Source organism: Aquarana catesbeiana, linkage group LG11, assembly GCF_042186555.1.
Source record: "Aquarana catesbeiana isolate 2022-GZ linkage group LG11, ASM4218655v1, whole genome shotgun sequence".
NCBI classification, from domain to species: Eukaryota; Metazoa; Chordata; class Amphibia; order Anura; family Ranidae; genus Aquarana; species Aquarana catesbeiana.
In genome coordinates, this window is record NC_133334.1 from 252,714,977 (window position 1) to 252,736,198 (window position 21,222).

The following is a 21,222-nucleotide window of genomic DNA, read 5'->3' on the forward strand; positions in this document are numbered from 1 at the left end:
CCTAACTAAAATCTAGAGGAACCAATTGCCTTCAGAAGTCACCTAATTAGTAGTTAGAGTCCACCTGTGTGTAATTTAATCTCAGTATAAATACAGCTGTTCTGTGAAGCCCTCAGAGGTTTGTTAGAGAACCTTAATGATCAAACAGTATTATGAAGGCCAAGGAACACACCAGACAGGTCAGGGATAAAAAAGGGGAGAAGTTTAAAGCAGGGTTAGGTTATAAAAAAAGATTCCAAGCTTTGAACATCTCACAGAGCACTGTTCTATCCATCATCTGAAAATAGAAAGAGCATGGCACAACTGAAAACCTACCAAGACATGGCAGAAGAAGGTTATTTATGGGAGTTAAATGTGTAGGACTGCCAACATCTTTAAAACATGAGAAAAAAGGAGCATGCAACAGGGGCAGCCCCCTTGGACTTTTAAGGCAGAAATAAAGGTAATGGAGTAAATAAAAGGCAACCATGTGCCACTTTGATTGAGTACGCAGTATCTGATAAATTTTGTAGTCATAAACAATCTCATTAAAATATACAAAAAGTACACCAATGAACCAATTAATACATAGACATATATATCAAACCCAAAGCTAATAATCTAGGCACTACCAGAATCAAGCTGAGGTCAGTCCATGAAGATTTGTAGCATACATCCCGACATATTTCGGAAATTTTATTGGTACATATTTTCCTTCATCGGGAGATTTTTACTTGGGTGACTTTATCTTTATCTGCAACATAGATATAGTTACATAGTATTTGTACAATAGTACATAAAAAAAACAAGTGTTTTTACATAATGAATTATATAGTATTTGGGCTTAAAGGTACTTACATAAAGGGGTTCATTAAAAAGACATGGGGTAATGGTAAAAACAATTGTGGGGAATCCACGTTGGCTGAAACAGTTTGCATGGACACAAAGATGGAAAAGCATGCAACCCAGGGCCGACCACTGATTCACATCCACAAGAGACGCCCCGATGTTAAACCAGCAAAGGAGTATTGCTGTCTGAAAGGCCATATATAAACAAAGGAAATTCAATCAATGTTTTTAGAATAAATATACAAGCAGAACTAGTGTGCTGTAACAACAGGACAAGGGCGTGTGTTACCCAGAATTGCCTATATAAACTAGTATGTTACCTTTCACTGTGCTGATAGAGGTGCAGACATCAGAGCGGCAGGCCTCAGACTGAGACATGCCAGCTGTGTGAGCACTATAATGGCCCGTACACACGATCCGAATATTGTACGACAGATCGTAGGAGCTTTTTCGCTTAATAGTCGCAAGTAGAAATTGAATAGGTAAATAGAGTCACGAAAATTCTCGTACGACAGAAAAAAAAAATCAGAAGTGATGTCATGTGTAGTAATGTATTTGTATTGTATTTTCGGACAACAACTATACTGACTAAATTAAAATCGTACAATCTGGAATCGTACAAGGAAAATTTTCGCGCATGTCCGATCGAATAATATCGGATGAACTGTCGTGATCGGCTGTCAAAAGTAGTGTACACACGATCCGAAAATCGTGCGATTCTTCCTCGGACGACAGTTTTTGTACGATATTCGGATCGCGTGTACGGGCCATTAATAGTGAGTCAGCTGATGAGAGAGACAATCCTCACAGGTTGTTTGGGTAATGCTGGTTGTTCTGCCACATTGGCTGTATGAAAAACAGCTGAGGCCAGAATTCAGAGTGTCTCTCTGACGCGGAGGCGCGGGGCGTGATGACGTCACGCACCGGCGAAAGTAAAGTCCCCATCTGTGTTAGAGAAACACAGTGGGTACAGGTAGGAGCTCCTCCCTGCACATATGGCCCCCATGGAGACAAGGAGAACCCCATCATCCATTTAGCCATGCAGGGGTGGAGCCTACCCGCCGGGTGTTTTGCGAAGAAACAGCGCAGCCCAGGGAGCACACAATTCGCCACCCAGTGGACAAAGAGGACAGTAACAGCCAACATGTGTACAATGAAAAATACATGAAAATAACCAAAAACAAACAATAAAAATGCAGAGGAAAAAGAGAGAAAGATACATGGCAAATAAATATCAAATGGACATGGTTAACAATAAAGTGAATCATCCACATTGCACGCATGCAATTATAGAAATGATGATATAGTCACAGAGCTGTACTGTGAGAGATAAATCGCAATATGGAGGTGCTAAAGTGTCACTAATTGTAATGTCCCCATACTGTCAAAAAGAGCGCCTTCATAGCTTATAAATTTGAAGCCATGGTATTATGGATCTAGTATAGAAATGCCATATCTTTAACTGATCGTATCCACTTCAACTCCAGAGGCGGTGACTTTAACAAGCGTCTCCTCCAATGTGAGTCGAGATGGATATTTAATTTACAGGCCACCTCACCACCTGGCCTAAATGAAGCTTTCAACTTTAAATCTTTTCTTCCCGGCTTTGTTTCAGGGGGCTGTGAATTGAATTTATAGCTTCTTTTTTCAAGTTCCGGATATGGCATTTCTACGCTACATCCCTCACAACATGGCTTCACAAATTTATTAGCTATGAAGGCGCCCTTTTTGACAGTATGGGGACATTACAATTAGTAACACTTTAGTACCTCTAAACTAAATTTTCCTCTTGCAGTACAGCTCTGTGACTATATCATCCTTTCTATAAGTGCATGCGTGCAATGTGGATGATTCACTTTATTGTTAACCATGTCCATTTGATATTTAATTGTCATGTTTCTTTCTTTCTTTTTCCTCTGCATTTTTATCGTTTGTTTTTGGTTATTTTCATGTATTTTTCATTGTTCACATTTTGGCTGTTATTGTCATCTTTGTCCACTGGGTGGCGTATGGCGTGCTCCCTGGGCTGCGCTGTTTCTTCACAAACACCCGGTGGGCAGGCTCCACCCGTGCATGGCTAAATGGATGACGGGGTTCTCCTTGTCTCCATGTGGGCCACATGTGCGAGGAGGAGCTCCTACCCCACTTTGTTTCTCTAACACAGGTGGGGACTTTCCTTTCGCCGGTGACGTGTTGGCGCGTGACGTCATTACGCCCTGAGGGGCAGGGCTACGCCATGCGCCTCCACATCAGAGAGACACTCTGAATTCTGGCCTCAGCTGTTTTTCATACAGCTAATGGGGCAGAACAACCAGCATTACCCAAACAACCTGTGAGGATTGGCTCTCTCATCAGCTGACTCACTATTTAGAGTGCTCAGACACAGCTGGCATGTCTCAGTCTGAGGACTGCCGCTGTGATGTCTGCACCTCTATCAGCACAGTGAAAAGTAACATACTAGTTTTATATAGGCAATTCTGGATAACACGTGCCAATGTCCTGTTGTTACAGCACACTAGTTGTGCTTGTAAATTTATTCTAAAAACATTGATTGAATTTCCTTTGTGTATTTATGGCCTTTCAGACAGCAATACTCCTTTGCTGGTTTAACATCGGGGCGTCTCTTGTGGATGTGAATCAGTGGTCGGCCCTGGGTTGCACGCTTGTCCATCTTTGTGTCCATGAGGACTCTTTCAGTCAACGTGGATTCCCCACAATTGTTTTTACCATTTCCCCATGTCTTTTCAATGAACCCTATAGTACCTTTTAAGCCTAAATACTATATAGCTCATTTATGTAAAATCACTTGTTTTTTTTATGTACTATTGTACAAATGCTATGTTGCAGATAACGTCACCCAAGTATAAACCTCCCCTGATTAAGGAAAATATGTACCAATAAAATTTCCGAAACATGTCGGGATGTATGCTACAAATCTTCATGGATTGACTTCAGCTTGACTCTGGCAGTGCCTGGATTATTAGCTTTGGGTTTGATATATGTGTCTATGTATTAATTGGTGTACTTTTTGTATATTTTAAAGTGGAGGGCCACCCTGAAAAAAAAAATTCACCAAAAATCCTAAAAAAAAAATGAAAAAAAAAATTTGAAAAAATTTTTTTTTTAAACTTACCTAAACACTTGTTGCTAGGCAGTCTTCCTAATCTGCCTCGTCCTTTTCCGCGGCGTGTTCTTCTCCTCAGTGAGCGGCCCCATTGTCTTCTGGGAACTGTGTGTGTTCCCAGAACACCACGGGGCCATTCAGAGTGCCGCGCCGCTCGTGCGTGCGCAGTAGGAAACAGGCAGTGAAGCCGCAAGGCTCCACTGCCTGTTTCCCTTACCTAGGATGGCGGTGCCGGGACCCAAGAGCCGAGGGACAGGTAAGTACTTATTTAAAGTCAGCAGCTACAGTGTTTGTAGCTGCTGACTTTTATTTTTTTTTTAAGGCCGGAATCCCGCTTTTAATGTGATTGTTTATGACTACAAAATGTATCAGATACTGTGTACTCAATAGAAGTGGCACATGGTTGCCTTTTATTTACTCCATTACCTTTATTTCTGCCTTACAAGATCAAGGGGGCGGCCCCTGTTGCACTTGTTGCATGCTCCTTTTTTTTTTTTTTTTTTTTTTTTTTTTACCAAGACATGGTCATCCACCTAAACTGACAGGCCGGGCAAGGAGAGCATTAATCAGAGAAGCAGCCAAGAGACCCATGGTAACTCCGGAGGAGCTGCAGAGATCCACAGCTCAGGTGGGAGAATCTGTCCACAGGACAACTATTAGTCGTGCTCTCCACATATCTGGCCTTTTATGGAAGAATGCAAAGAAGAAAGTCATTGTTGAAAGCCATAAAAAGTCCAGTTTGCAGTTTGCAAGAAGCCATGTGGGGGACACAGCAAACATGTAGAAGAAGGTGCTCTGATCAGATGACGCCAAAATTTAACTTTTTGGCCTAAAAGCAAAACGCTATGTGTGGCTGAAAACTAACACTGCACATCACCCTGAACACACCATCCCCACCATGAAACATGGTGGTGGCAACATCATGTTTTGGGGATGCTTTTCTATAGGCGAGACAGGGAAGCTGGTCAGAGCTGATGGGAAGATGGATGGAGCCAAATACAGGGAAATCTTAGAAAACCTGTTCGAGTCTGCAAAAGACTTGAGACTGGGGCAGAAGTTTACCTTCCAGCAACAACAACGACTCTAACAGCCAGAGCTACAATGGAATGGTTTAGATCAAAGCATATCCATGTGTTAGAATGGCCCATTCAAAGGCCAGACCTAAATCCAATTGAGAATCTGTGACAAGACGTGAAAATTGCTGTACACAGATGCTCTCCATCCAATCTGACAGAGCTTGAGTTATTTTGCAAAGAATGATTGGCAAAAATTTCACTCTCCTCTCCTAGATGTGCAAAGCTGGTAGAGACATCCCCAAAAAGACTTGCAGATGCAATTGCACAAAAAGGTAATTCTGCAAAGTATTGACTCAGGGGGGCTGAATACAAATGCACCCCACACTTTTTACATTTATTTGTAAAAAATGTTGAAAACCATTTATTATTTTCCTTCCACTTCATAATTATGTGCCACTTTGTGTTGATCTATAACATAAAATCCCAATAAAATACATTTATGTTTTTGGTTGTAACATGACAAAATGTGGAACATTTCAAAGGGGTATGAATACTTTTTCAAGGCACTGTATATCAGATATGATATACAGATATATCAGATATGTAGGATCGCATATATATAGGATCTATAATAGATATATAGGATAGGATTTATAAGAAAGCATATATAGGGTCAGATATGTAGGATAGGATATGATATATAGGATCGAATATATAGGATCTGATATATAGAATCGGATTTATAAGAAAGCATAAAACATAAAAGAAAACAAGAGGAGTAAAGAGACATGGCAAGAAAAAGATGACTATTGTCATCCAGACATTATTACTCACCCCGTACTCTCCGCGCTGGGGGTGGGAACAAATAAATATAAGTTATATATGTGATGATGGCACAGATTTTATTATAGAAGCTTCCATTGTGGTTCCTGCACTCACCTGGCTTTAGAATCTTTTCTGGTTGCTGTGAAAACAAACAATTTTCAAATTAGTATCCTTAAAATGTTTAATCCCCTTCATTGCCAGCTGACAGATGGGAGGAGGGGCTTACCTGGGGTTTGGGCAGACGCTTCCTCCTCCTTTGGTTTTTCTTCCTGTCAATCAGACACAACAGGTAGAAAGTCAGTAAAGTGGGCAGATCCAACCTGAACTTTGTGCGTTATCCTCTCTGACGTGTCTCCAGCTGCCTTGTCTTCTCTGGGGTAACTGGGGGCGGGTGGTGAGTTCTTGCTGTATGTTACATTGTCAATTTTCTCACAGAATAGACCAGAATCCTCAGCGATGAAAGTTAGTGGTATGGCGACTGTGTCCATTATATCTGCAAGTATATTTGGCTTTCCTGGACAATCGCTGCACTAGCCAATCATGAACAGGACTGTGCCCTCCCCTGATAAGGTGACTTTTCACCAAAAAATTCCCACCCACTCAAATTTAAGATCCATCAAAAAACATCCCAACCATAGGTCACCCCCAGAAACTCACTTCCACCTTCTTAGCGACCACCACAGTGGTTTCCGGCTGTGGCACCACCTTTCCCAGGCCCTGCATCAGCCAGGTCAGCACACCGCTACCAGACCTGGTGGTGGAGAGAAGATGAACATGGGACTTCATGCCAGGCGGGTGTTACCTGATGGGATCTTGCAAGGTGTCATACGTACCCCTTATCTGGCACTGCTGCCTCAACCTCTGAAGAGGGAGCTGGTGGCGCTTCAGCTGGAGCAGGTGTAGGTGCGGCTGCAGGAACGGGTGCAGGAGTGTGCACTGGGGACACTGGAGGGATGTTCATTTCTGCACAAACCAAATAAAGACTTGTCAATGGGCAAATCACCTTTTCTTTCCTCTATCTGCATGTATTAAATGTTACCTTCTAGCCCTATAAACTGCCCGCCCTCACCATCTACCCTAATAAACTGCCCCTCCATCACTTTCTACCTTTCCAACCTCCCCATCATTACCTTCTACCTATCCAATCTGCCCCACCATCACCATCTACCCCTATAAATTGCCCCACCATCACCATCTACCCTTATAAATTGCCCCACCATCCCCTTCAACCCCTGTAAGCTGCCACTCCACCTCCTTCTACCCATATAAACTGCCCCAACATACCTTCAACCCCTATAAACTACCCCATCCTCGCCTTCTACCCTTATAAACTGCCTCACCATCACTTTCTACCCATCTAATCTGCCCTACCATTACCTTCAAGCCCCTATAAACTGCCCAAGTCCGACCCTCACCTTCTACCCCTATAAACTGCCTCACCATCACTTTCTACCCTTCCAACCTCCTCACCATCACCTTCTACCAATCCAATCTGCCCTACCATCACCTTTGACCCCTATTAACTGGCCCACAATCACCTCCTACCCCTATAAACTGCCCTACCATCACCTTCAACTCCTATAAGGTGCCCCACCATCACCTTCTACCCTTATAAACTGCCCCATCCTCGCCTTCTACCCTTATAAACTGCCTCACCATCATTTTCTACCCATCTAATCTGCCCTACCATTACCTTCAAGCCCCTATAAACTGCCCGAGTCCGACCCTCACCTTCTACCCCTATAAACTGCCCCACCATCACTTTCTACCCTTCCAACCTCCCCACCATCACCTTCTACTCATCCAATCTGCCCTACCATCACCTTTTGACCAATATAAACTGCCCCACAATCACCTTCAACCCCTATAAAACTGCCCCACTGTCACCTTCTATCCCAATAAACTACCCCATCATCACCTTCAACCGTTATAAACTGCCTCACCATCACTTTCTACACTTCCAACCTCCTCACCATCACCTTCTACCCATCCAATCTCCACTACCATCACCTTTGACCCCTATAAATTGGCCCGCACTCCCCTCCTACCCCTATAAACTGCCCTACCATCACCTTCTACCCTTACAAACTGCCCCACCATCACCTTCTACCACTATAAACTGCCCACCATCACCCTCTACCCTTCCAATCTGCCTCATCATCACTGTCTACCCATCCAAGCTGCATGGCCATCATCTTTTACCATTCCACTCTACCCTACCATGCCCTTCTTTTCCTATAATCTGCCTAATCATCACTTTTTGCGCCTTCAACCTGCCCTACTATCACTTTCTACCTGTCCGATCTGTCCGGCCATGATTTTCTACCCCTCTATTCTGCCCTACCATCTCTTTCTACCCATTGAATCTGTCCAGCCATCACCTTCTACCCCTCCAATCTGCCCCACCATCATCTTCTACCATGTAGAATAAGTAAAATAGAATTGAGTTCAGTCTCTGCTCGGGTTGGCATTTGTCCTCGTTTCTGCCACATTGGGCTTTTTACAAATCTTTTAGTTTTGAATGTACATCATTCTTTCCTGTCTTTACCAATTACCCTCTTCTGACCAGCACCTAATTCTTGGACCTGACTTATCAGCACAGGAACGCCACTCGCAAATTCTTCAATAGTTGGCAGGCATGGTTAGACACTCCAGGGATTGCTCCCCCTTAACTGGTCATGTACACGTGCGATGTCTCTAGGCATCTTATATTTGTATGGCTAAATAAGGTTATTTTTGTCTTCCCTTCACTGGACAGCGAACCAATATACTATCTACGGCCTCTTGGTCATCGGTATAGTCTTGTTTTTTTCTTTTAGTATGATGTTTAGTTCATTTTACCTCCTTTTTACAGTGTTGATGTGCCATTATGCCCATGTGTATGCCTACACAGGGCAATCCCCTTAAGACACGATACTATAACAAAGTTTAACTGTCTGAATATCGTGTATTGACTTTTTATTTGACACTTGTACAATGTCTCTTGCACCGTATCTTCTATATTATCTGAACTGTATGTTTTTTCTTTTGTTGATTTTATGGCACAATAAATATTTTTCTGAGGGGGAAAAAAAAAGAAATCAGGCCTTCGCTGTTATAAGTGCCCCAGGTCCATGTGACACCAATGAAGGAACGCCACTGTATATGACACCTTGTGCTCCACACTTCCCAAATACAAAACCAAACAATTTATAGTGATATACATACTACTGCTCACTTGTCTCACCCCACCAACCCCAGTTTGATGACAAGCCTCCCAAACCTCCATAGACAACAATGGGCACTTACCTTCCACCTTCTCTGCCTTTTCTTCAACTTGCAGTTTCTGGAAAAGTGCAGATGACAGTTAGTGGCAGTGACAAGCTCATTTCTTATAATAGAGCTGCATGAAGCCAGACCAGCTAATCAATGTTCTACCATCTAACCTTGTAGGGGGACACCTGGAGATCTCTAACCAAGTGAGCTAGCAATGACCCGAACATTGACCCTGACCCCTAACAATGGCCCAAACCGAAAAATGACCCTGACCTCTAACAATGACCTTAATTCCTAACATGACCCAAACCTCTAATAATTACCCAAACTCCTAGCAATGACCCCAACATTGACCCTAATCCTTAACAATTATCCTAATGATGACCCAAACCTCCAACAATGGTCGTAGCTGCTATGCCAAATAGTGACTATAACACTAACCTTTCACCCCTAACAAAGGCCCTAACCTCTTGCCCCCTAACCATAATCTCTAATCCAAACAGACCTTAACCTCTAACACCAGGCAATGACCCTGACATTAATCCTAATCATTAACCTAACCTCTAAAACTGCCCTAGAAATTACCCTAATCTCTAACAATTACCCCAACCTTTAATCCTAAAATTTACGCTATTCTAACCCCTAAACTCATAGTGAACTGTCTCCAAAGCCAGCCATAGACATTTTAAATCTAGGCCAGTTTAGCAGGGATTCAAACCATGTATGGGCAGGCTGTCTTACCAAAGTTGTTTGATTAACTTGGGAATGACCAGCCTGTCTGTTTTTTGTATGCGATTATTGCCAGCAACTATAGCCGCTAGCAATAATCACTGTGTGTTCCCCTGGCAGAAATGGCATAGCCCTGCCCATTCTTGCAGGAAAGAAACTCACACCATCTATGACCAACCTTTACCTTCACCTCCAACAATACCAGTGACCATAAAATTAACTTTAACCATTATGGATGACCCTAAACTCTAACCCGAACAATAACTTTAACTTCTGGCTTATAACCTAAGACTAAACTTTAACGCTTGACCCTAATATCTAAAGATAATGGTAACCTCTAATCCCCAGCAATGTTCCTATCCCCTAACAATGACCCTAACCTCTATCGCCTAACCAAGACCCTAACCTCATTGTTCCCTAACCATGACCCTAACCACAACATTGACCCCAATATTTTCTTAGCCTTAACATCTAGCAATAACCACACTAAAAGCACACAATGCCAGGAGAAGGTGCTTGTCCAATTTAACAATCTCAATAGTGTGCATTTTTGGCATCAAAATATCAGTTTTATCAAAATGCAGCACGTGTTGTGAGAAGGCCATCTACCTGCTCCTCTGGAGCACTTTGTTGTGAGCTGCTGATGCTGGTCCTGTGTGCCCAGGTGGGCTGAGGGACAACCTTCTCCAGGCCATGAGAAAGCCAGGACAGGACACCTACAGAGGAGCTGTTGAAGAGGAGACAGTGTTTGAGGAGATCAACTCACATAAAAGACACCCTGCAGAAGCAATAAACTCTTTCAGCCTCGCATGGGATCCCGGGGACATTGAACCCTTCCAACCTGGCATAGGATCCCAGGGACATTAGACCCCCTCAGTCTGGTATGGAATCACGGGACATTGGACCCCTTCAGTCTGGTATGAGATCCCAGGAATATTGGACCCCTCCAACCTCGGATAGGATCCCAGGCAAATTGGACCCCTTCAGTCTGGTATGAGATCCCAGGGACATTAGATCCCTTCAGTCTGGTATGGGATCTGAGGGACATTGGAATCCTCCAGCCTGGCATGGGATCTCAGGGACTTTGGACTCCTCCAGCCTGGTATGAGATCCAAGGAACAATGGTCCCCACCAGCCTGGTATGGAATGCCAGGGACGTTGAACTGATTCAGACCAATATGGAAGCCCAGAGAGTACTATGAGTAGATTTGCTATTTTAAGTAAAGTTGTACAGCAGCAATGATGTATAAAGTGCAGAGATGAATTCTGATTGGTTGCTTTGGTTACATAGGAAGATACTAACTAAGAAAGAAATGCCAGTTACCTTTCTGTCTGGCCAGTGGGACCATTCTCTGTCTTCTTTTCTACTACAGGGAAGAAAAGATTAGTGAAAGAACACAAAGACAATTACATTACTCTGCATACACTCTGCCAGTCCTGATCCCTGTTCCAGAACACCAAGCCCTCATGTACTTGATTTAGTTGACCTGGGCCTCACCTGTCTTTTATACCAGCAGTGGAAATTAAAATGAATGGAAGAGATGGACAGAATTGAATGATTGTATGCATTATATAGGGCAGGTTACTAAAATTGGGTAAATAAATCTACATGTTTGGAATGAGGCCTCTCTACCCCCATAAACCAGGTTTTAATGGTCTGACCAGCATGTGGAAGGACACCATGCTGCTGTGTCTTCAGCACAGACTACGCACAATTCTTTCTCCTTCACTTACCTGAACAATAACTTGTATCCCTTCACTTACCTGAACAATGAATTGTAACACGTGAGGCCCCTTTCACACGGGCGTCTCCATGTAGCGGATTCTGCTTGCTCAGCTTCCTCTATGGGGAAATCGGATGGAAACGGACCGCCTGTCCGTTTCCATCTGATCCTCCGGACAGATGGAAAATAGGACCACCATCCGTCTGTTTTTTGAGGGCAGGATCAGATTGGATGGCGGCGGGTGTCAGCAGACATGTGTCCGCTGATCTCCGCTGCTCCAAAGAGGAGACTGGAGGGCCAGATCAGTTCCACCTGAAAAACTGACAGGCGGACCTGATCGGACAGCCCGTGTGAAAGGGCCCTTGAGCACTTTTTCAAATCGGAGACATCGGAGGGGGTTTACGAAACCTGTAGCACACAGAAACTGGTGCAGCTGTGCATAGTAACTCATCAGCTTCTAACTTCAGCTTGTTCAATTAAACTTTGCCAATAAAACCCCGTTCACACCGGTGTGATTTGTCATGTGGTTTGACCGTTCCAAATCGCATGACAAATTGCACCCCATTGTCGGCAATGGAACCGTTCAAATAGCTGCGACTCTGAAAAAAGGTTCTTACACTACTTTTGCTGGTTACATTGCCACTTGCATAGACTTCTGTTGCATGAAGTCACAGGCCGCAATTAAATCGGCAGTGCAAATCGCATTGATGTGCGCTGAAGTGGCGCAATTTCAAAGCCGCACCAGTGTGAACGGGGGGCTAAAGCCTAAAGCTGACTGGTTATTATGCACCATTGAAATCTCCAACATAAATCAGTGTGATTTAACCAGTTGACTTACGCAAGATTTACCTCCCTTCATGACCAGGCCATTTTTTTACGATATGGCATTGCGTTACTTTAACTGACAATTGTGCGGTCATGCGACGCTGTACATAAATTAAATTTATGTATTTTCTCCCACAAATAGAGCTTTCTTTTGGTGGTATTTGATCACCACTGCGGTTTTGTATTTTTTGCGCTATAAACAAAAAGAAAAACGACAATATATAAAAATTTGAAAAAAATTTTTTTTTTTTTTTTTGGTATAAAACCTATCCAATAAATTTATTTAAAAAATTCAATTTCTTCATAAATTTAGGCCAATATGTATTCTGCTACATATTTTTGGCAAAAAAAAATCCCAATACATGTATATTGATTGGTTTCCGCAAAAGTTATAGCATCTACAAACTATGTTTTTTATATATATATATATATATATATATATATATATATATATATATATATATATATTCGATTTATTTATTTTTTAACTCGTAAATTTCAGTGACACATAGCGGGACTGCGATATTGTGGCAAGCGTTCTGACATTAACTGACACTTTTTAGGAACCAGTGACACCAATACAGTTATCAGAGCTAAAAATATACTCTGTCACTGTACTAATGACACTGGCTGGGAAGGGGTTAAAACGCTAGGGCAATCAAAGGGTTAAATGTGTGCCTAAGTGGTGTTCATGTTTTACTATCTGTGCGGCTTTTACTACTGTATGTCTCTGATTTAAAAAAGCTGTGTTACAATTTATTGTTCTGTTATGCACTAGGTTTGTTTTTTTTTTTTTTAATGCAGCAGCTGGGTGTAAGGAAAGGTGTGATTTAATTTTACAGTGCAGAACAAGGAATACAATTTTACTTCCCTTACCTGTTTCAATCGCTGGCTTTTGTTTCTAAAACAGAAAATAACAAATATCGTTAAACCTGCAGTTCATTATAAATTTTATCGAACACTTATAGATTGATTGCCAATACCTCTTTCACTACAGCCTCAGAGATGTCCTTGTTAGTTCGGGACAAGGAGGGACTGTCAACTGGCTGAGGAACCACTTTACCCAGTCCCTGGGCCAGCCAGCCGAGGACATTTCCAGAACTGCAAAAAAAGGAATTGTTGTTAGTTAAAAGACCTTCATTGTACAATAAACTGTTCTGCCCTGTTGGTTGCAGGACTGCAGCAAGCTCACCTTTTATCAGATGCTGCATTCACATCTTGCACATTGGTGTCACCTGTAGGAACAGAAATAACACATAACCAACCAACTGACAAACCCGTTGCAGCTCTCACCCACCAAAAATCTTAAAAATCTCCTTGTTTTACCTCCCAAGTCCCAACCTGGAGAAACCAAACCCCTACCCTCCTTGGTAGGCTGCATTGGTGGGTGCTGATGGGGCTGCCTTGATGGGCACTGGTAGGCTGCATTAATGGGCACTGGTGGGCTGCATTGATGGGTGCTGGTGAGGCTGCATTTGATAGGGGCTCCATTAAAAAGGTTAGGTATACATGGTCAGGGCAAAGGGGGTGGAGCCAGGGGGTGGAAAAATGAGGTTTCATCTAGGGTGTCAAAATCCGGGCACCAGCCCTTTTTCTGGAATTACTAACACCTCCACCAAATGACCTCTAAACTACCGGCTAAACTAACAGCTATATTGTGAGGTTACCCAGCATAGTCCCTGACCAACTACCCACAATGCCCCCCTTTCCCCCTTCACCACAACCTTCCTTCACCCCTTTCCGTAGTCCTCTTGCCCATTCAAAATCCCAAAGTCTGTACCCCTGTCCTCAGAACCCTACCCACAAAGGGGTGCCCCATTACCCGACGTCTGGGCTCACCTGGAGGGTTGCTGGCCTCATTGCTGACACAAGTCGCTTTCTGAAATAAAAGATAATTGTAAATGAAAGAAAATGTTCCAGAAGATGTTATTTGAACCTTCACAAATAACAACTACTTCAGTGTGTGTGAGACTTGTGAAATATCAGTTAGATGTCATGTGTAATGTTGATTGCTTATACATAGTCTATATCATTCACTAAATATGAGCAGACAGATATTCACCCACTCATATCTTTACTTGCTGGGTGTAATTCTCAGTATCTGTTCTTGTTCTGTATGTATGGACTCTGCACAGTACCACTTTTCTTGTCCTGTATGCTGGATGTAATTCGTAATTCTCAGTATCTATTCTTAATCTGTATGTTTGGACTCTGCACAGTACCACTTCTCTTGTTCTGTATGCCAGGTGTAATTCTCAGTATCCGTTCTTATTCTGAATGTTTAAACACTGCACAATACCACTACATACCTTGGTCACCACTTGGGGTGCAGGACACTCCTGGTTATCAGTTGCTGATTTGCTGGGGGTTTCCGGGGGTTGTGGAATCACCTTTTCAATCCAGCTGAACATTTTAAGTCCTGTAGGCAGAGCAGAGAATATCTGTGACTTTCCAAACTCTTCCATTTTTCCTAGGGATCTGAGACCCAGAACTCTGATGTCATCAGAACCAGAACATGGAACCTCCAAAACAAAGTACTCCGATTACAAAATTTACAGAGCTCCAGGGTGAGATCCCAGGAACCCTAAACCCATTATTGTTGTGTCACATATTTTTGGCTATGATGGCTATACAAACGAGCAGCTCTCAAATTTAATGTATATTAGTTTGATTTGTGATTGCGGAAAATGGTTAAAAATAAACGATTTGTTTTATTATCCCTGTGCGGCAAAAAAGTTTATTAATCTTTGTTGTGGTAACAAACCCATTATTGTAAGATCCCAGATCTCCTGTGACTATCATATCCAAATCCTAGAACCTCAAACCAATCAGAGATCTCAGATTTCTGAGCCCCTCAAATCCACATCCTGACACCCCCAACTCATCGGATTAAGATCCCGAATCCCTGAGCCCATCATATCTGGATTTGGGATCCCCTTACCAATTAGATTAAGATCAAGTCTGATCCTTTAACCCCCACAATCTCCAATCCTTCATATCTAGGTCTTGGAATGTTTAACCCATCAGGGTAAGAGCCCAGATCCCTGAGACCATCGTATCTGTATTCTAGATCCCCTAACTCATCAGACTAAGAGTCAAGATCTCTGAGCCTCTCAAATCCAGATCTTAGAACCTCAAACCAACCAGACTGAAATCCCAGATCTCTGCTTGTATCATTCAAATCCAGATCCTGAAACCTCCAACTCACCAGACTAAGATCCATGATCCTATCATGTCTATATTTTTAATCCCCTAACCCATCAGACTAGGATCAGTGAGCCCCTCAAATTCTGATCCTAAACCCCTCAACCCATCAGTCTAAGAGCATATATCCCTGAGACTATCATATCTGGATTCTGGATTCTCTAAACCTGGCCATACATGGATCAAAATTCACCCCTGCTGAACCAGCTAAATTTTGATCCATGTTTGGCCAGTGTGAATAAAGAAGTCAATCTACCAATTGACTATTGTTCAATTGCCCTGTCAATATTTTCTCGCTAGATCAGAGCCACAGGCAATAGTCTATCTGTTGTCCAAATACAATGACACAGCAAAAAGGATTACCCCGTCTACATTGAATGTATAGATGGGGGAATCGGGTCAGTTTTTCTTCCAAGCCCATCGTATCCAGATCCTGGAAACCCTAACCCATCAAACTGTGGTTCCAGGTCTCTGAGCACATTATATCCAGATCCTGGAACCTCAACCCACCACGGAGTGATCCCTGAGTATGAAAGATCTGGATTCTGGAACCTCAGATACATCAAACTAAGATCACAGACCCTGAGCCTCTCAAATCTAGATCCCGCAGCCCCAAACCCATCAAACTGAGATTATAGAACCCAGAGTCCATCATATCCAGATCCTGGAACCCCAAACACATCAAACTAGAAAACCAGAACCCTGAACCCATCATATCCAGATCCTGGAATCCCAAACCCATAAAACAGTGGTTTCAGATCTTCACCCACAACCCTGAGTCCATCATGTCTAGATCTTGGATCCAAAAAAAACTGTCAAACTAGAAAAGCAGAACACTAAACCAGATATCCTAAGAAACTCTAAGCCTAATATCCAGATCCTGAAACCCCAACCTAATTGATCTAGGAAACTAGAGCCTTGAGCCCATCATATTCAGACTTGGAACCCCAAACCCATCAATCTAGGGAACCAGAACCATGAGTCCATCCTATCCCGATCTTAGAAACCTATCAAACTAGAAAACCAGAAACCTCAGCCCCTGATATCCAGATCCTGGATACCCCAACCCAATTAATGTAGAAAAACAGAACCCTGAGCCCATCATATATAGATGCTGGAAAGTGGTAATCCAAACCCATTGATCTAGGAAACCAGAACCCTGAGTCCATCATATCCAATCTTGGAATTCTCAAACCTTTCAAACTATAGAATTAGAACCCTAAGCCCCTGTTATCCAGATCCAGGAACCCCAATCCAATAGATCTATGGAACCAGAATTCTGAGCCGTCATATACAAAACTTGGAGCTTCAAACCTTCAGAATGGAATCCTAAAACCCTGAGCCCATCATATCAAGATCCCGGAACCCCTAACCCTTCAGACTGAGATTCTAGAACTGTTAGCCTAATATATATAGCTTCTGGAAACCCAAACTTTCCAAAGGGCCAAGTTTATTGTCCTCCAGACTTTATGGGGGCTGGACTGTGACCATTGGGAGTAGAAGTTATCCTGGTGTCAGTGGGATTAAACAATCCATCTTTGTTATTAGGGGGAGGAATAGTGCCCTATTTCTGGTGTCAGTGGGAGAAATAGTGCCCTGTCATTGCGATCAGTGGGAGGAATAGTGCCCCATCATTGGTGTCAGTGGGAGAAATAGTGCCCCATTGTTGGTATCAGTGGGAGAATGGTGCCCCATCATTGGTGTCAGTTTGAGGAATAGTGCCCCATCATTGGTGTCAGTGGGAGGAATAGTGCCCTGTCATTGCGATCCGTGGGAGGAATAGTGCCCCATCATTGGTGCCAGTGGGAGGAATAGTGTCCCATTGTTGGTATCAGTGGGAGAATTAGTGCTCCTTCGTTGGTGCCTGTGGGATTAATACTGCCCCATTGCTGATGTCAGTTTGAGGAATAGTGCCCCAAATAGTGTCCCATTGTTGATGTCAGTAGCAGGAATCTTGACCCATTTTTGGTGTCAGTGGAAGGAAAAGTGCCCCAAGGGCCGCAGTTTGGAGACCCCTGCATTAGGGTATGGGGGGGGGGGGCAGGCTGCCATGATCTGATAGGAATGTCTGCTGTGTCTTTACTTCAGAGGACTGATAGGGATGCTATGTTCTAATAGGATCATAAGCTGAAGGGCTGGCAGGCTGCTATGATCTGATAGAAACTTTTACTGTGTGTTCACATTAGAAGACCGGCAGACTGCTATGATCTGTTCTCATAGAAAAACACAACTGTTGTGAACTTAAAATTCATTTCTCCACAATGCTTGTAGATAAAGAGATGAAGGAGGGCTTGTTTTAGGGCTCTTGCACTTGGCCATATATTGGAGTGTATGGCTGTACAAAGTACAATACACCTGGTTTTGTGGTGCCCAGGAACTACAGCTGCAGTATAATTTTGACATGCATTACAGAATATACTGTGGACGGCTTTATTATGTGTAAATGCTCACGTTTGCACATGTATGGGTGTATTTCTCAAAATGTATTTTGTGTTTTTTGCATGTTCAGAATCTGTAAATGTGCATGATCTGAGCACAGATTCAATTTATAATGTACTGTATGCTGTATATACAACACAAGTAGTTTACATATAATATATTATCTACCTGGACTAATTGGTACTTTAAGTCACATATAGTAACATGTCTGTATACTCCACAAATCTGTCTCTAACCTGTACGCATATCACTGGTATAATCTATCCCTACATTGTGTATATGGTAACATTACAAGTACGTTCCATTCATGTATACTGCACATACATCACTCAGATACATGCCATCCATACATTTCACACTGAAAGCATACACTTACCCTGTAGATCTACCCTCTATGTAGTAAGGTATAGATTGAGGCTCCTCCCCCAGATGGGCACCGGTCCCCCTCACCTGTGCGGAGTGCAGGGCGAGTGACCCAGTTGGCAGTGCCAGGGCTGTACAGGCAGGAGGAGCGCCCTTGACTAAATCCTGCCTCTGCTGACACCGCTGATTACAGTCTGATCCCATCACTGACACCTCAGGAAAAAGGATTTCTCTCTGGCCCTAATATGTGACTAATGTCCTGATCCGGGTGTATCCTTCCTAGATTGTAAGCTCTAATGAGCAGGGTTCTCTGATTCCTCCTGTATTGAATTGTATTGTAACTGTACTGTCTGCCCTCATGTTGTAAAGCGTTGCGCAAGCTGTTGGCGCTATATAAATCCTGTATTATAATAATAATAATAATAATATACCATGGAACATGCCTACAAACTATACATACTATATTTCATATATAAACATTTATAGGATTTATATGTAATACACAATATATAATCATCCATATACATTTATAGGATCTGTATCTACAATAACACTGTATATTATACCCAGATGGCCCATGTGTATAATACACATTCATTATATTTCACAAAAATATAATTATCAACATACTGAATGGAACAGAAAACATAGAAGAGTGAGGGCAAAAGAAGAGTGATGTAAAAGTGGGGAACTCTAATGTCAAGGGGATACTCTGATGTAAAAGGGGGGGCTCTGATGTGGAGGAGTGGCACTGAAGTCAAGGGGATACTCTGATGTTAACGAGGGGACTCTGATGTGAAAGGGGGGACGTTGCTGTCAAGGGGATACTCTTATGTGAAAGTGGGGGAAGTCTGATATGAAGGGGGGGTTCCTGATGTGGATGTAGGGACACTGATGTGAAGGGGGCTCCTGATAGAAAGGAGGGGGGCAGTGATGTGAAGGGTGTTCCTGATGGAAAGGGGGGGGGCACTGATGTGAAGGGGGCTCCTGATGGAAAGGAGGGGGGCAGTGATGTGAAGGGTGTTCCTGATGGAAAGGGGGGGGGGCACTGATGTGAAGGGGGCTCCTGATAGAAAGGAGGGGGCAGTGATGTGAAGGGGGCTCCTGATAGAAAGGAGGGGGGCAGTGATGTGAAGGGTGTTCCTGATGGAAAGGGGGGGGGGGCACTGATGTGAAGGGGGCTCCTGATGGAAAGGAGGGGGGCACTCATGAGAAGGGGGTTCCTGATGGAAAGGAGGGGGGCGCTGATGTAAACAAGGCTCCTAATGTGAAAATGGGATGTTACATGTGAAGAATGTGAAGGGGATTCATACGTGAAAGAGGGACTCTGATGTAAATGAGGGACTTTGATTTCAATAGGGGTGAAATCTAATGTCAAGGAAATACTGTGATGTGAAAGGAAGGAGACTCAGATGTAAAGGGGGGTTCCTGATGTAAATGTGGTACTCTGATGTCAAGTAGGGGAATTGTAAGACCAAAAGGATACTCTGATGTCAAAAAGGGGGGCCCTGTTGAAAATGGGAGACTGTGATTTGAAAGGGTGGGGGGGGGGTTTCTGATGTGAAGGGTAGCTCTAATGTGAGGGTCTGGTATGAGGGGAGGGGAATCTGATTTGATGGTGAGATTCTTATACGATGGGGGGACTCTGATGTAATAGGGGCTCCTCATATGAAACGAGGGAGGGTACTGATGTGAAGGGGGCTCTTGGTGTGAAAGCAGGAGGGTACTTATGTGCAAGTGGCTCCAGACGTGAAAGTGGAGAGACTCTAATGTGAATGGGGGATTCTTATGTGAAAGGAGGGAAACTGATATCAATGGGATATACTCTGATGTTAAGGGAGGGGACTCTAATGTGAACGGGGATTCCTGATGTAAATGGTGTACTCTGATGTGAAAAGGGGGGACACTGATGTTAAGTGGGGACACTGATGTTAAGTGGGGACACTGGTGTGGACGGGGCTCTTGATGTGAAAGGAGGGATCCTGATGTAAATAGTGGACTCTGATGTGAAAAGGAAGACTCTGTTGTCAAGGGGTTTTCCTGATGTGAATGAGGGACTCTGATGTGAAAGGGGGGAGGGTGCGGCTGATGTAAAGGGGGACTTTGATGTGAAATGAGGCAATGTTGATGTAACAGTGGGGACTCTGATGTCAAAGGGAATACTCTGATGTGAAGGGGAGTTCCTGTTGTAAACGAGGCACTCTGATGTGAAAGGGGGAGAATCTGATGTGAAATGGAGGACTCCCATGCGAATGGGGCTCTTTGGTGAAAAGTGGGAACTTTGATGTGAAAGTGGGATTTCTGTGAAGAGAACTGGTGATGTGAAAAGGGGGATAATTATGTGAAGGGGGGGGGGGGGGGCAGTGCTAAGGGGGGCTCTAATGTGAAGTGGGACTCTCTGAAGAGAGACTGCTGATGTGAAAGGGTTACTAGTATGTTAAAGGGGACCCCTGTTTTAAAGGGGGGACCCTGATATGAAGGAGGGCTCTTGTTGTAAGGTGGGACTTAGGACTCTGATGTGAAGGGGGCTCTAAAGTGAAGGAGGGACTCCTGCAGTGCCAGGAACAGGGTGACATCATCATTCGGTGCAGATGATGTCAGAGTCCTTTACCCCATTCACACTTGAACAACACTACTGTGTCACATTTGTGGGCTTTTTTTTTGAGCAGCGCCATTAATTTGAATGGGCCTCCTGCTCCACAAACGCGCTAAAGAAGCTCATGCACCAAGTTTTGGACCTGAGCCAAGTGTGTTTTTCGTGTTTTGTCGTGTGGAAAACACTTGGCAAAACACGTGTCTATTACCTTTTTTGTTTGGGGTATCATTAAAAAATAATGGCACTGCAAGTGTGTTGCGTTTTTTAGTTAGTTTCTGCGCTTGTTTGCAGAAA

The 21,222-nt window shown here is 43.4% G+C and overlaps 1 protein-coding gene across 6 annotated transcripts in view; it reads right to left on the reverse strand.

The window, feature by feature from the left end:
* Positions 1–18,513, reverse strand: part of CNGB1 (cyclic nucleotide gated channel subunit beta 1) — a 77,473-nt gene extending 58,960 nt beyond the window's left edge. For 2 of the 6 annotated variants that reach the window (XM_073605610.1, XM_073605608.1), the window contains exons 1-14: positions 18,346–18,510; positions 14,636–14,745; positions 14,166–14,205; positions 13,519–13,561; positions 13,310–13,427; positions 13,203–13,227; positions 11,102–11,144; positions 10,387–10,504; positions 9,082–9,118; positions 6,627–6,756; positions 6,451–6,544; positions 6,020–6,062; positions 5,908–5,932; positions 5,803–5,817 (exon numbers count right to left, since the gene is read on the reverse strand). In XM_073605610.1, coding sequence (XP_073461711.1) covers positions 5,803–5,817; positions 5,908–5,932; positions 6,020–6,062; positions 6,451–6,544; positions 6,627–6,756; positions 9,082–9,118; positions 10,387–10,504; positions 11,102–11,144; positions 13,203–13,227; positions 13,310–13,427; positions 13,519–13,561; positions 14,166–14,205; positions 14,636–14,737 — 833 coding nt within the window. In that variant the 5' untranslated portion in view covers positions 14,738–14,745; positions 18,346–18,510. Of the gene's footprint in view, positions 1–5,802; positions 5,818–5,907; positions 5,933–6,019; positions 6,063–6,450; positions 6,545–6,626; positions 6,757–9,081; positions 9,119–10,386; positions 10,505–11,101; positions 11,145–13,202; positions 13,228–13,309; positions 13,428–13,518; positions 13,562–14,165; positions 14,206–14,635; positions 14,746–18,345 lie in introns of all 6 variants that reach the window. The other 4 variants (XR_012236627.1, XM_073605609.1, XM_073605611.1 and 1 more) reach the window with 4 other exon arrangements.
* Between the last annotated feature and the right edge of the window lie 2,709 nt (positions 18,514–21,222).